The sequence below is a fragment of the Mobula birostris genome, chromosome 7, assembly GCF_030028105.1.
Source record: "Mobula birostris isolate sMobBir1 chromosome 7, sMobBir1.hap1, whole genome shotgun sequence".
In the NCBI taxonomy this organism is placed as follows: domain Eukaryota; kingdom Metazoa; phylum Chordata; class Chondrichthyes; order Myliobatiformes; family Myliobatidae; genus Mobula; species Mobula birostris.
In genome coordinates this window covers 5979425-5993825 of record NC_092376.1, presented here as the reverse complement: position 1 = coordinate 5993825, position 14401 = coordinate 5979425, and the positions used below count along the sequence as shown (strand labels likewise).

Genomic DNA, 14401 nt, shown 5'->3' with positions numbered 1-14401 from the left:
ACAATAAACCAATTCCAGTACTTACCGAAAGAACCCTCTGATGGTCTGGAGGACCTTGGACTGGTCCGGAAGGCTGAAAGAGGCTGACCTAAAACAAAGAGGGACATGTGAGGCTAAATATCAGAGGACCAAACCAGGACGGGGCAGTAGGCCGAGGAGAACCCAGGAAAAGCTAAACAGGGTGATGGAGGCAGCTTTTGGAATGCTAGTCTGTGATGGCCATTCATTTTCCAGGGCCCAAGGGAACTACTGATCACCCCATCTTTAGATTAGGTGAGCTTTAATTGTCACACACATATCAGAACATCAATGACCAGCAGTCTGAGGCTGTGCTGGGGGCAGCCCGAAAGTATTGCCACACTTCAGGCGCCAACATAGCATGCCACAGCTCACTAACTCTAACCCTCATCTCTTTGGAATGGGAGAGGATCCTGGAGCATGCTGTCTTGGGGAGAACATAAAACTCTTTATAGGCTGCAACATGGACTTGAACTCTGGACTTACAGTGGGCGCTGTAAAGCACTGCACTGATCGCTATGCTGCCGTGCCACACAGCATGTAACCTTTCCAAGTATAAATGTTAGAAAGCAGTCAGGATCGCCAGGGACGGCAGAGAGATGGAGAATTCATCCCTCAGCAATCGGTTCCACGACTGACGACTTGTTCGTCTGCAACTAACCGGTATACCTTTTTAGGTTGTAAGTCATGTACCTGTGTTTGGAAATCCTTCATAGTCTAGAAATCTTCAGTAACCTGGAAATCTTTTATAAGTTAGAATTCCTTGCTGAATTAAACTTTTTGTCAAGAACTATTCCTCCAGATTAATTGTACAGTATATCAATAAACTGTGTTTAAACTATTTTGTAAGCTGAAGGTATCTCCTCCTTGGTAGGGAGGTGGGACGCACCAGTCGGACAGTGATTATTGACAGCTATGTCTCACCGTGGACACTAAACTGAGAAGTGAACTAGTCCGTGACGTGTCTGTTGATGTGATACAGATTAAGCTCCCTAAAGTGAGGGGCTCACGGTTACTTGTGTCCGATAGGGCTTAAAGATTTTAAACGTTAGCTTTATTACCACACGCACATCGAAACACACAGCAACATGCATTGCCTTGTGTCAAATCAAATCAGTGAGGATGATGCTGGGGGCGACCCACAAGTGTCACCACGCCTCCAGTGCCAATGTAGCATGCCCACAAATTACTAACGCTAACTGGTACGTCCTTGGAATGTGGGAGGAATGCAGAGCACCCGAAGTTAAGAGAGAGAGGACGTACAAACTTCTTACAGACAGTGGCGGGATTCGAACCCCGATCTTACGACTGGTACTGTAAAGCATTGCGCTAATTGCTACGCTGCCGTGCCACCTTCGTCTTAAGGTTAGAGCTCCCAGACAGCGGAATCATTTTATCGCAGACCTTCATTGGTCAGGACATTGAGTACCGAAGATGGAAGGTCATGGTATGGTTGTACAAGAAATTGAATGGCGTCATTCGAGGTGTAAAGTCAAATCTGAGGGGACAAATGGCCTACCTGTATATTTCACCTGGGGACTTTGGTGGGTGGGAGGGGTTACCCATACATTCTTGTGGCAGGTGGCAGGACCCACCCCCCTCCACACTGGCTGATGTCAACAGGAGAGGGGTGATCTCGGCTGTGCATGGTCCCAATCTCCATCCAATCATCCACTGCTCCTAGCTCCCTGCTGCCCAATCCCTCAACAACAGCCCCCTGATCTGAAACCAGAGCAATCGGAGGATAATTCCCCCTCAGGAAATCTTACCCCACCCCCCACCACCGCCTGAGGGTGGAAGCTGAGTGGTTACGTCACAGCCTGGTATGGAGCCCAATCCAACACAGGTAAAGCACTCGCCATCAGTGAGCACACCTACATGAAACACTGTCGTAGGAAAGCAGCATCCATCATCAGGGACCCCCACCACCCAGGACAGGCTCTCTTCTCGCTGCTGCCATCAGAAAGAAGGTACAGGAGGTTCAGGACTCACACCACCAGGTTCAGGAACAGTTATTACCCCTCAACCATCAGGCTCCTGAACCAAAGGGGATGACTTCACTCACCCCATCACAGAACTTTCCCCACAACCAACAGACTCACTTTCAAGGAATCTTCATCCCATGTTCTTAATATTTATAGCTTATGAATTAGATTATTATTTCTCTTGTTTTCTTTCTTTTTTGTATTTGCGTGGTTTGTTGCCTTGTTCATGTTAGTTGTTTGTCCATCCTGTAAGTGGTGGTCTTTGTGTTTTTTTGTGTTTCTATTGTGTTTCTTGGATTTACTGTGTAGATGGTGACGTATATGCACTTTGAGAATAAATTTACTTTGAACTCTTGAGTGAATTCTGTCTTAACGACTCCCGCGAGCTGCTTGTTTACCTGGGAGCCAAGCGGGATTTGAGATCTGTGCCTTCGTGCGACCCTGATTCCTCCTGTGGGACAACTGGTTCCCAGTGAAGTGGCTCCCTGAAGGCAAAGAGAATTTCAGAGTCAACATGGAGACTCAGGACCACAGACTGTACGGAATGTTCCCTGGATTGAAACTGCAATGGCTTCCACAACTGGCTGCTAGATTCCCCAGCAGGTGACTGGTTTCTTCAGACAGCAGGTCATCCAGGCAGCATACTGGCGCAGCAGCTTTGATACCAAGTTCCAGCACTGTCTGCGTGTGGAGTTCGCACGTTCTCCCCATCAACAAGATTGAAAGCTTACAAAGGAAATTTACGAGGGTGTTGCCAGGACTTGAGGAACTGTGCTACTTGAAAGGCCTGGAGTATAGGAGAATGAAGGGAGATTTGATAGAGATATACAGAATTATGAGGAGTATAGATAGGGAAAATGCAAGCAGGTTTTTTCCACCGAGGTTTTTATGAGACTAGAACTAGAGGTCATGGATCAGGGGTGAAAGGTGAAATACCTCATCCCCATCAGAGCAATGCACAAAATACTGGAGGAACTCAATTGGTCAGGCAGCATCTATGGAAGAAAATAAACAGTTGATGTTTCAAACTTGAACTAGAGGGTTAGGGGTGAAAGATGAAATGTTTGAGGGGAACATGAGGGGGAACTTCTTCACACAGAGGGTGGTGGGAGTGTGGAACGAGCTGCCAGTGGAAGTGATGGATGCAGGATTGATTGCAACATTTAAGAGACATGTGGAGAAGTGCATGGTTGGGAGGACTATGGTCTGGGTGCAGGCTGATGGGAACAGGCAGAATAACAGTTTGACATGGACTAGATGGGCTGAAAGGCCTGTTTCTGTGCTGTAATGCTCAATGACTCGATTATCGCGCGATTTTCCATGAGGTGCTTAGGTTTCCTCCGAAATTGCAACAATGTGCGGAGGTCAGAGGGTTAATAGGCCTCAGGTTGCAGGAACAACACCTTATATTCCATCTGGGTAGCCTCCAACCTGATGGCATGAACATTGACTTCTCTAACTTCCATTAATGCCCCACCTCCCCCTAGTACGCCATCTCTTATTTATCTATTTATTTTTTCCCCTTTTTTTCTCTCTCTCTTTTTTCTCCCTCTGTCCCTCTCACTATAGTGGGCTCCCATCCCCCTTTCTTTCTCCCCAGGCCTCCCATCCCATGATCCTCTCCCTTCTCCAGCTCTGTATCCCTTTTGCCAATCAACTTTCCAGCCCTTAGATCCACCCCTCCCCTCCTGTCTTCTATCATTTCAGATCTCCCCCTCCCCCCCACTTTCAAATCTCTTACTATCTCTTCTTTCAGTTAGTCCTGACGAAGGGTCACAGCCCGAAACGTCGACTGTAGCTCTTCCTATGGATGCTCTCTGGCCTGCTGCGTTCACCAGCATTTTTGTGTGTGTTGCTTGAATTTCCAGCATCTGCAGATTTCCTCGTGTCGTTGTCTCTGCAATTCTTATTAGTTTGGAAGCATCCAATCAGAAGATGAGGTTGCTTGTCCAACGTGACTTGGGCAGCCTCTGATCAGATGGCAAAAATACTCACTTCTCTAACTTCCCGTAGTTTCTCCCTACCCCACTGCCAACCCTCGCTCTTTCACTCTTTTTTCATTCCCCAATCCGGCTCATCTCTCACCCCTTCTCTTCACCTCACCTGCCCATCCACTCTCTTGGGTTCCTCTCCTCCTTCCCTTTCTCCCGTGGTCCGCTCTCCGATCCTCTCTGTCACAAAACGAGCAATAGCATCCAAGCCAGCAATGTCGCTTTGTTGAGACCCTCTGCTCCTTCTGCAAAAAGTGGAATTCCCCGGTGGCCAACCATTTTAACCTAGCCCCATTCCCATTCCAACATGTCAGTCCATGTCCTCCTCTTCTGCCACGATGAGGCCACTCTCAGGGTGGAGGAGCAACACCTCATATTCCAAATAGGTACCCTCCAACCTGAGCATGAACATTGATTTCTCTTTCTGTGAAAAAAAAAATTCACTTCCCCTTCCCTCTTCTTCTATTCTCCACTTGGACCTCGTACGTCTTCTCCCCACCTGTCTATCACTTCCCCTGGTGCGCCTTCCCCTTCCCTTTCTCCGGTGGCCCACTCTCCTCTCCTATCAGATTCCTCCTTCTTCAGCCCTTCAGCTCTTCCACCTATCGTCTTCCAGCTTCTTACCATTCCCCACCTCCACTCACCTACCTTCCCCTCATGTGTTTCACCTATAACCTACAAACTTGTACTCCTTCCCCTCCCCACTAACTTCTTATTTTGGCTTCTTCCCCCCTTCATTTCCAACCCTGATGAAGGGTCTCGGCCCAAAACATGGAGGGTTTATTCATTTCCATAGGTGCTGTCTGACCTGTTGAGTTCCTCTAGCAGTTTGTGTGTGTTGCTCAGGACTTCCACAATCTGCAGAATATTGTACATTTGGAACTAGTGAAGTAGTGGGGGTGGGGGTGGGCTGGGATTCTGGGGTTGTTTTGTGAACCAGCGTACCTCTGATGGGCTGGCTGCCTATCTTCTGTATTGCATTAAAATATTAAAACAAAGGACTAGCATTGACCAGACAGGCTGAATGTCCTTCTCCAATTTTGTGAGCCCATCCCACTCCCCCCAACAAAACATGTTTCTGACTCACGGTTCCTTGGAGATTGGGGTACTTGAAGCAATTGCCAGATCCTTCTGTAGATGTCTCTGCTCAGCCCTGGACAGGAAAATGCACACAGTCGTCATGGCCAGAGCAGTAACTCAATGCAAACTCTAGAATGCGTGCCCAAAGTAACACATCTGTGATGGGGCAGTGCAGAGGGAGCTTCACTCTATATCTGACCCCATAGTGTGTGATGGGATAGTGTAGAGCGAGCTTCACTCTGTGTCTGACCCTAGGAGTGTGTGATGGGACAGTGCAGAGGGAGATCTGCTCTGTGTCTGACCCTGGGAGTGTGTGATGGGACAATGTAGAGGGAGCTTCACTGTGTTTCTGACCCTGGAAGTGTGTGATAGGACAATGTAGAGGGAGTTTCACTTTGTGTCTGAGCCCAGGACTCTATGATGGGACAGAGTACAGGGAGTTTCACTCTATATCTGACCCCATAGGGTGTGATGGGATAGTATAGAGGAAGCTTCACTCTGTGTCTGACCCTGGGAGTGTGTGATGGGACAGTGTAGAAGGAGCTTCACTTTATATCTCAGCCTATGAGTCTATGATGGGACAATATAGAGGGAACTTCACTCTGTGTCTGACCTCATAGTGTGAGTTGGGATAATGTAGAGGGAGCTTCACTGTGCTTCTGATCGCGTGAGTGTGTGATTGGGATGGTGTAGAGGGAGTCTCACTCTGTTATCTCATCCTGCTCGAAGACGAGATCAGAGACCATTGTTTGGACTTTTTCGCCCAGTTTGGGACCTCTCCGCCCCTCTCCCTTCCCTGTGCTCATGGAATAAGCTTTGGCCATTACCTCCTGGGCTTCTCGATACTGTTGTTGAGGTGCTGAGCCTCACGGGACTTGAGGATCAGCAGGTCGTGGATCAGCTCGGAGGCCTCGAGCTCGCGCTGGCGCAACTGTTGCCACTGTGCATGGTACTGCAGCCGCAAGGCATCATACTCGCCCTTCACCGTCCGATTCGCCTGATCCAGCGATGCCACTTGACCTAACAGCTTCCTCCGTTGCTCCTCCATCTCTGCCAGCTTCTCCAGCAGCTCTGCCAGCCTGCAGTGAAGTGAGAGCAGGGGTCCACGGTGACGCAGGGGTAAGGAGTGCATCAGGGGTCAGAGGTGGTAGGGGTCCATGGTGGGTCAGGGGCAAGCAATGGGTCAGGGGTCAGAGGTGGCAGGGTTTGTGGTGGGGTGAGTGGGGGGTAGAAAGGGAACAGGAGGGGAGTGAGTCAGGGGTAGGAGGGACACAATAAGAGTAGGTGTGAGAAGGGTATGGGTCAGAGGTTGCACATTGAGGGTCAGGCCCCCCTGCATCCTGTGGCTCACACAATAACGGTGATTACATCCCAACCCCATCATCATAAGGCATTGCTCAGACCGCACTTGGAGTACTGTGAGCAGTTTAAATACACCTAATGACCTGGCCTCCATAGCTGCCTGTCGCAATGAATTCCACAGATTCACCTCCCCCTGGCTAAAGAAATTCCTCCTCATCTCTGTTCTAATACTGTGTCTGTAGGGCCTGTACTGTGCTGTACTACTCTAACACACACAGGTCGTTGGGTGTGTAATGCTCTGTAATGTTTCACTGCTAATGTAACGGCTTCTCTGTAGCAGCAGTGTATGCGTTATGACTAGAGATATCGGGCGCTTTGGAATGTGCGCCGTCCAATCAGAGTTTCTTTCTTGTGGATCTGAGAGAAGGTATTCGTGGTCTTTTGTCGGCAAGAGGTGAAGAGAGAAGACGCGAGTGGAGAGGGTCGGTAGACCGCCGAATGGAGTGGACTTGGAGCCAGGGTGCAAGGGTTAGCAACACTCGGAGGTCGGTGGGGAACGAATGGACGGACAACCGTGAGCTCCAACGTGCACATTAGACTGTTTCATTAAAATGGGCCCTTTTTCTTTTTCTTTTCTTTACTAACCCGACAGTCAGATTAAGATTTATAAAGTTCAATTGTTTAATTGCATACGGTGTGGTGTCAGATATTTTGCGGTGCAGATTTGTAACTGGGCAGCACATCACACAGCTCCACACAAAGAAGATTTCTCAGTTTGGCTGGGCCAGAGGCTGTCCTCCCTTAGACAAACGCATGCTGGCCGAACCTCAGGCTTACAACTGTGGGGGTATCGCTCGGGATTGATTCCGCTGGATGCTGCATGACTGCCCTGAGCATTGTGTTTAAATCTGTGCTGGGATGAATGTTGCTGGGGTGGAGTGCTGGTACGCCTCTGTGGGGTTACCGTGCATGTTGAGAGGGGTGGATATTCATACCCCTGATGAATTGTTAGTTCGACTTTTGAGTACTGTTAAAATTGTCGGCAAAGTTGAGGTTGTCGCGCAGAGGTTTGGTAAAATGGTGGGCTCGGTCCTTGTTTCAGTTCAGACTAGCGTTGACGAACAGGGCTGGGACTGCCAGTGTCTATCAGTGGCCCAAGTGAGGCGGGGCCATGGCCTGTCCATGCTGTCAGGGAGGACGGGAGTGTAGCAGAGCGGTCCGAGTCACATCGAGTTTCCTGTAGCTGGGGGCGGAGACTTCAAAGACAGGGTTCGACCGTTTCTGAGGAATGAGGGGAAGGAGTGGTCAGATTTGGAATGTCAGTGAAGAGTGAGAGTTCTGAGTTCGCATCAACCCTCACCTCTCTGCTGAATAAGTGGCCCAGTGCAGAGGCAGAGGGTCCCCGCCGGAAGCTAAGAATATTCTCTGGAATAACGCCCACCCGCCGAGGGGGAAGAGGAGTATGAGACGTGGGTGGTGCAGACTTCTCAGTTGCTAGATGAGAGGCAGCGCTCTGATGACATAAGAGATTGGCTGAAAGTTTGAGGAGGTTCGTCGCTGATGTAGTGAGAGCTGTGAAAATGTGGAAACCCCTAGACAACACTGCCGATTATCCGAGAGCACTGGAGAACGCCTTTGACATGACAGGGTGCCCACTGGAGCTCATGGTGGGGTTTCAGGACATGCTTCAGAAGGGGGAGAAGCTTTCTGCTCACATTTTCCGGCTAGAGAGGCAGCTAAATAGCTTGCAGCACAGAGGGGTCATTCAGGTGGCTGAGGTGGATCAGTTAAGAATGGACTAGACAGCAAAGGGCGCCCAGTCCCAGGACCTGATTGCTTGGGGTCTCCGACGGTCTCGTAAGATGTGCCCCTTCCCTCTTTAGTTGAGCTGATTAGAGAGGTATGGGAGGATGAGAACATGTCAGAGGTGTGGGAGGGCTCCGTCAGCAGGATACAGTCCTCGGTAGTAGCCCCTTGTGGTGAAGTGACCACAGCTAGCCCAACCCAGGGGATGGTAAAGGAGAATGTGGCAGAGTTGAGAACTGAGACGTCCCGGGTGTTAACAGTGGGTATGGACCCTCCGGATGATAGGACAGATAGACGGGCAGACCCCCTAAGGGGACGGACCGCGCAGACGGGTGCTGGTGGCTGGGGTTCTGCTAGGCGTTGGGGGAGGGGTGCAGCCAGTATTACCTGTTATAACTGTGGTGAAGAGGGACACTTCAGGCGGGAGTGTGAGCAGCAGGAAGCCCCTAGGAGAGTGAGCCCCTGGATACCTAAGTAGAGAGGGATGTTGGGAAAGTTAGCGAAGACCCAGTGAGGGAACGGCCTGGTGTCTCTGGGGGAACACGTTCCCAGCAATATACCATTGAACCCCCAAAAGCAAAAGACCTTATTCCTGAAGGCTTCGTGGGGTTATGCTTTAGTGTGTCACTACAGATAGAAGGTATTTATGCTAAAGTCATCCTCAACACCGGGTCGCAGGTCACGTTGCTGTACAGTTCGTTTCACAACCGGTATCTGAAGCATTTACCATTGACACCATTCAGGGCACTGGAGATCTGGGGGCTTAGTGCTAGTGATTATCCATACGACGGTTATTTGTCAGTGAAACTGGAGTTCTCGGAGGCCGATGTGCGAGTGTCTGAGGTTCTTGATACATTGGTGCTGGTTTGTCCGGACCCTGTTGAGAAGGGCGGCGTTTCAATTCTGGTGGGGACCAACACCCCTCTTGTGAGGAGACTCGTGGGGGCCTGCAAGGAGAAGGCTGGTGAGAGCTTTCTGGGAACATTGTCCGTGCACCCGGGGTTTCGAGCTGCGTTTGAGGAAGTGCATGGCTGCATCAGGCCAGATACCGAATTTAGACGAAGGACTGTGTAGTTCACCCAGTTGAAGCCAATGGTGTTAAGGCCCAGGGAAGTAGTGAGAGTGATGGGGACCCCCAAATTTCCCGGAGTGCCTGGGGCAAGGCCCTCTTTGTGGACACCCCAGAAGACCAATGAGGGGGAGTCAAGATTTCCTGCTGGGGAACTGGTGAGGCCCGAATTGCAGAAGCCCTCGGTTGTACAGGCGAGCAGGATGGCAGTGATTGTCAGGAACACTATGAAGAGGGAGTTCACCTTCAAGCAGGGATGCCCCTAGCATATCCCTTCCCAGTGATGGTAATGTCTAGCGTCCCTGTGAGACAAGCCGGGGAGAAACTATTGGAAAAGGGGGGAAAGTCGACAGCTGAGTCATTCAACTTGGGGACTCCCCAGTGTGTGCGGTGTGGAAAAGGAGGTTTGTAGAAAAGATGTTGAAGCTGGAAGGTGTTTTTTCCACTGACTAGTTTGATGTGAGTTGTTCCAAGAGGGCCTTGCCCCCAGGTACTATCTGAGTGCCCGAGGACACCCTGTTCAGAGAGAGGTCGCGGCGACTGGCCCCTGCAGAGGTGGAAGATGTTAGGCAGCATTTGAGTAAGTTGAAGGAAGCTGGAATCATCACTGAGTCCAGAAGCCCCTATGCGTCCCCAATAGTAGTGGCCCGAAAGGATAATGGGAAGGTATGGATGTGTGTGGACTATAGGACTCTGTACAGGTGCACTGTCCCTGACCAGTATACAGTCTCGAGGACTGAAGACACGCTGGCCTGTCTGAGTGGTGGGAAGTGGTTCAGTGTGCTGGACTTGAGGAGTGGATATTACCAAATCCCCATGAGTGAGGCTGACAAAGAGAAGATGGCATTTATATGTCCCCCGGGATACTTCCAGTTCAAAAGGATGCCCCAGGGCATATCGGAGCCCCTGCAACCTTCCAGCAGGTCATGGAGAAGATGGTGGGGGACATGAAATTGCTTGAGGTATTGGTGTACTTGGATGATCTCCCGGTGTTTGTGTCTACCTTGGAAGAACATGAAGTGAGGCTGCTGAAGGTGCTGGGCTGCCTGAAAGCTGAAGGGTTAAAACTTTCCCTGGACAAGTGCCAGTTCTGCAAAACGTCTGTTAGCTATGTTGGGCACATAGTCTCACAAATGGAGTAGCTGCAGATCCAGCTAAGATAGAGGTGGTTACCACTTGGCCAAGACCCCAGACTGTGAGCAATCTGCACTCGTTCCTTTGGTTCTGTGGTTACTATCGGAGATTTGTGAAAGGCTACGCGAAAGTGAGTCACCTGTTGAATCAGCTTCTATGCAGTTACCCTCCCTTGGGGAAGAAAGGGAGGTGAGAGAAAGAACCGGAGGGTGGAGAGCATCTTAGCCCCTCAGAGCCCTTTGGACTGAGGTGGGCTGCGAATTGTGAAGAGGTTTTTCAAGTGCTGAAGGAGTTGCTGACCCAGGCACCGGCGCTGGCTTTTGCAGGCCCCTGATTGCACATGAATGCCAGCCGAGAGGGCTTAGGGGGCATCCTGTATCAGGGTCAGGGCACCGGGTTGAGGCCCGTTGCATTTGTCAGCCGGAGTTTGTCGCCCTCCAAGAAAAACTATCCCATGCACAAGTTGGAATTCCTGGCATTGAAATGGGCGGTGGTGGATAAGCTGAGCGACTACCTCTATGGGGCCAAGTTTGAGGTGAGGACGGACAACAACCCCCTAACTTATATCCTGACCTCAGTGAAATTGGATGCCACAGGCCATCGGTGGTTGGCAGCGTTGTCTGCCTGTGATTTCAGCCTGAAGTACCGGCCGGGAAGCAGGAACTTTGATGCTGATGCTTTGTCCCGACGGGTGCATGAGGGACTGGACATGGACGAGGAGTGGGAGAGCGTTCCTGCCCCTGGGGTGAAGGCCATGTGTCAGTTTGTCATCACTGTGAAGGCAGAGGGAAAGGAGAGGCAGGATCAAGCGGTGGATCAATTGGGAGCTTCTGATGACGCCATTCCCCAAGTTTACTGTAACCTGACTGCTCTGAAGACAAATCAGCTGCCAGAATTGAGTTCTGGGGAAGTGGCAGCTGCTCAGCAAGATGATCCGGGAATCAGTACCATTTTGTCAGCGGTCGAAAAGGGAGACATGGCTCAGGCGGAGAAGACGAAACACGTGTTGGTGCCTCCATTACTGAGAGAATGACCTTGGCTGGAGTTGTGGAACCAGATCTTATACCGGGTCACGTCACCCCTGGACCGACCTCGGCGTTGCCAGCTGGTTCTGCCCAAGAAGTATCAGAGGATTGTGTTGAAGTCACTTCATGATGATTCTGGGCATTTGGGGATTGAAAAGACCTATGGATTGCTCAGAGACTGGTTTGACTGGCCCTGAATGGAGCTGGAGGTCGAAGAGTACTACAAGTCATGCATTCGATGCATACGGCAGAAAACGCTGCCTAGGTTGACAGCTCCCTTGACCCACTTGCAGAGTGCAGGGCCCCTGAACCTGGTTGTAATGGATTTCCTGTCAATAGAACCCGATGCCAGCAACACAGCGAATGTCCTAGTCATCACGATCACTACACCAGATGATAAAGTTCAATCATTTAATTGCATATGGTGTACTGTCTGATATTTTGTGGTACGGATTTGTAATCGGGCAACACATCACGCAGCATTCACACAAACGAGATTTCTCAGTTTGGCCGGGCCAGAGGCTGTCTTCCCCTGGACAAATGCACGCTGGTCAAACCCGAGGGTTACAGGTGTACTTAAGGCAGAGATTGACAGATTCTTGATTGGACATGGCATCAAAGGTTACAGGGAGAAGGTCGGGAACTGGGTTTGAGGAGGAGAAAAAAAAGGATCAGCCGTGATTGAATGGTGGAGTAGACTCAATGGGCCAGATGGCCTAATTCTGCTCCTATGTCGATGATCTTATGGTCTAAATGGACGTCCCTCTATTCTGAGGCTGTGCTCTTTGGTCTTAGACTCCCCCACTATAGGAAACATCCTCTCCATACCCACTCTATCTAGACGTTTACCTAGACCACTCTATCATGATAGATTGTAATGAGATCCCCCCCCGTTTCTTCTAAGCTCCAACGACTACAGGCCCAGAGCTATTAAATGCTCCTGATGCATTAACCCTTTTGTGCCTGGGATCATTCTCATGAATGGACCCTCTCCGATGATAATGGGCCCAAAACTGCTCACAATACTCCAAGTGCCGTCTGACCAATGCCTTATAAAGCCTCAGCATTACATCCTTGCTTTTCAGTATTCTGTACTCTAGTACTCTCGAAATAAATGGTAACATTGCACTTGCCTTCCTCACCACTGACTCAACCTGCAAGGTAACCTTCAGGGAACCTTGTACAAGGACTCCCGAGTCCTTTTACACCTCTGATTTTTGAATCTGGAAGACGCACATGGGTAGTTCCTCCACCCTGTATGGTAGGGATTTAGGTTCATTGAGGAACAGAGTCCTCAGTGTACAAGCCCGAGGAATTGGAACTGTAATTGTTTATTTTTCACAGGCACCATCGAATGCAGAACTAGGCAGGTTTTATGGCCTCGCCCCTCAAAAGACAATTGGCTGGTCAGCTTTTTCGAACTCTGCTCCTAAACTGTAGAATTCAATACCCAAAACTATACGAGATGCAGACTCATTTGCACTTGACACTTTTAAACACCAACTCAAAACCTATTTAGTTATCCTTGCTCTTAATTAACATTTATCTTTTATTTTCAAGTTTGTACTTTATCCCATTGTAAAGCACTTTGAACTCCATCGTCTGTATGAAAAATACTCGATAAGTAGTTATTATTATTATTAATAAAGTGCCCTGACCAACTGCATTACTGTGGGGTATGGAAATTGCAAGGCATCTGACTGCAAGGCCCTACAAAGGACTGTGAGGACAGCTGAGAGGATCGAGGTCTCTCTTCCACCCATCCGGAATGCTGCGTAAACAAGGCCCTTAGAATTATCAAAGATCCATAAAGCCACAGGACGAAGGAGCAGAATCAGGCCTCTCAACCGATCAAGCCCATGCCACCTCACAAATTCCATAGAATCACCACCCTCTGGCTAAAGGATTTCTTCCTCATCTCTGTTCTCCCTCTATTCTAAGGTTGTGCCTCTGGTCCTGGACCATCCCACTAAAGAAAACCTCTTCCCCACATCCACTTGACCCAAACCTTCTAAAATTCGATAAGTTGTAATGAGATCCCTCCTCATTCTTCTAATCTCCAGTGAGTACAGGCCCAGTGCTATCAAATGCTCCCCATACGTTAAGCCTTTATAACCATATAACCATGTAACAATTACAGCATGGAAACAGGCCATCTCGGCCCTTCTAGTCCATGCCGAACTCTTATTCTCACCTAGTCCCACCGACCTGCACTCAGCCCGTAACCCTCTATTCCTTTCCTGTCCATATAGCTGTCCAATTTAACTTTAAACTACAACATCGAACCTGCCTCAACCACTTCTGCTGGAAGCTCGTTCCACACAGCTACCACTCTCTGAGTAAAGAAGTTCCCCCTCATGTTACCCCTAAACTTTTACCCTTTAACTCTCAACTCATGTTCTCTTGTTTGAATCTCCCCCACTCTCAATGGAAAAAAGCCTATCCACGTCAACTCTATCAATCCCCCTCATAATTTTAAACACCTCTATCAAATCCCCCGTCAACCTTCTATGCTCCAAAAAATAAAGACCTAACTTATTCAACCTTTCTCTGTAATTTAGGAGATGAAACCCAGGCAACATTTGAGTCAATCTCCTCTGTACTCTCTCAATTTTATTGACATCTTAATTTCCTTTCTGGGATCATTCTTGTGAACCTCTTCTGGACTCTCTCCAATGCCAGCATATCTTTTCTAAGAGAAGGGGCCTAAAACTGCTCACTATACTCCAAGCGCGGTCTCACCAATGACTTGTAATGCCTCAGCATTATATCCCTGCTTTTATATTCTAGTCCTCTCGAAATGAATGCTAACATTGCATTTGCCTTCCTCACCACTGACTCAAACTGCAAGTTAACCTTTGGGAAATCTGACACAAGGACTCCCAAGTCCCCTTGCGCCTCATATTTTTCTATTTTATTCCTGCTTAGAAAATATTCCACACCTTAATTCCTTCTACCAAAGTGCATGACCATACACCTCACTGCACTGTA

The 14401-nt window shown here is 49.3% G+C and overlaps 1 protein-coding gene across 1 annotated transcript in view; it reads right to left on the bottom strand.

Moving 5' to 3' along the window:
* LOC140199981 (autophagy-related protein 16-like) overlaps positions 1–14401 on the bottom strand; it is a 98970-nt gene that overhangs the window by 41462 nt on the left and 43107 nt on the right. Inside the window, exons 5-8 of the mRNA XM_072262541.1 lie at positions 5902–6153; positions 5082–5147; positions 2402–2488; positions 26–88 (exon numbers count right to left, since the gene is read on the bottom strand). Of these exons, the coding sequence (XP_072118642.1) occupies positions 26–88; positions 2402–2488; positions 5082–5147; positions 5902–6153 (468 nt within the window). The remainder of the gene's footprint in view (positions 1–25; positions 89–2401; positions 2489–5081; positions 5148–5901; positions 6154–14401) is intronic.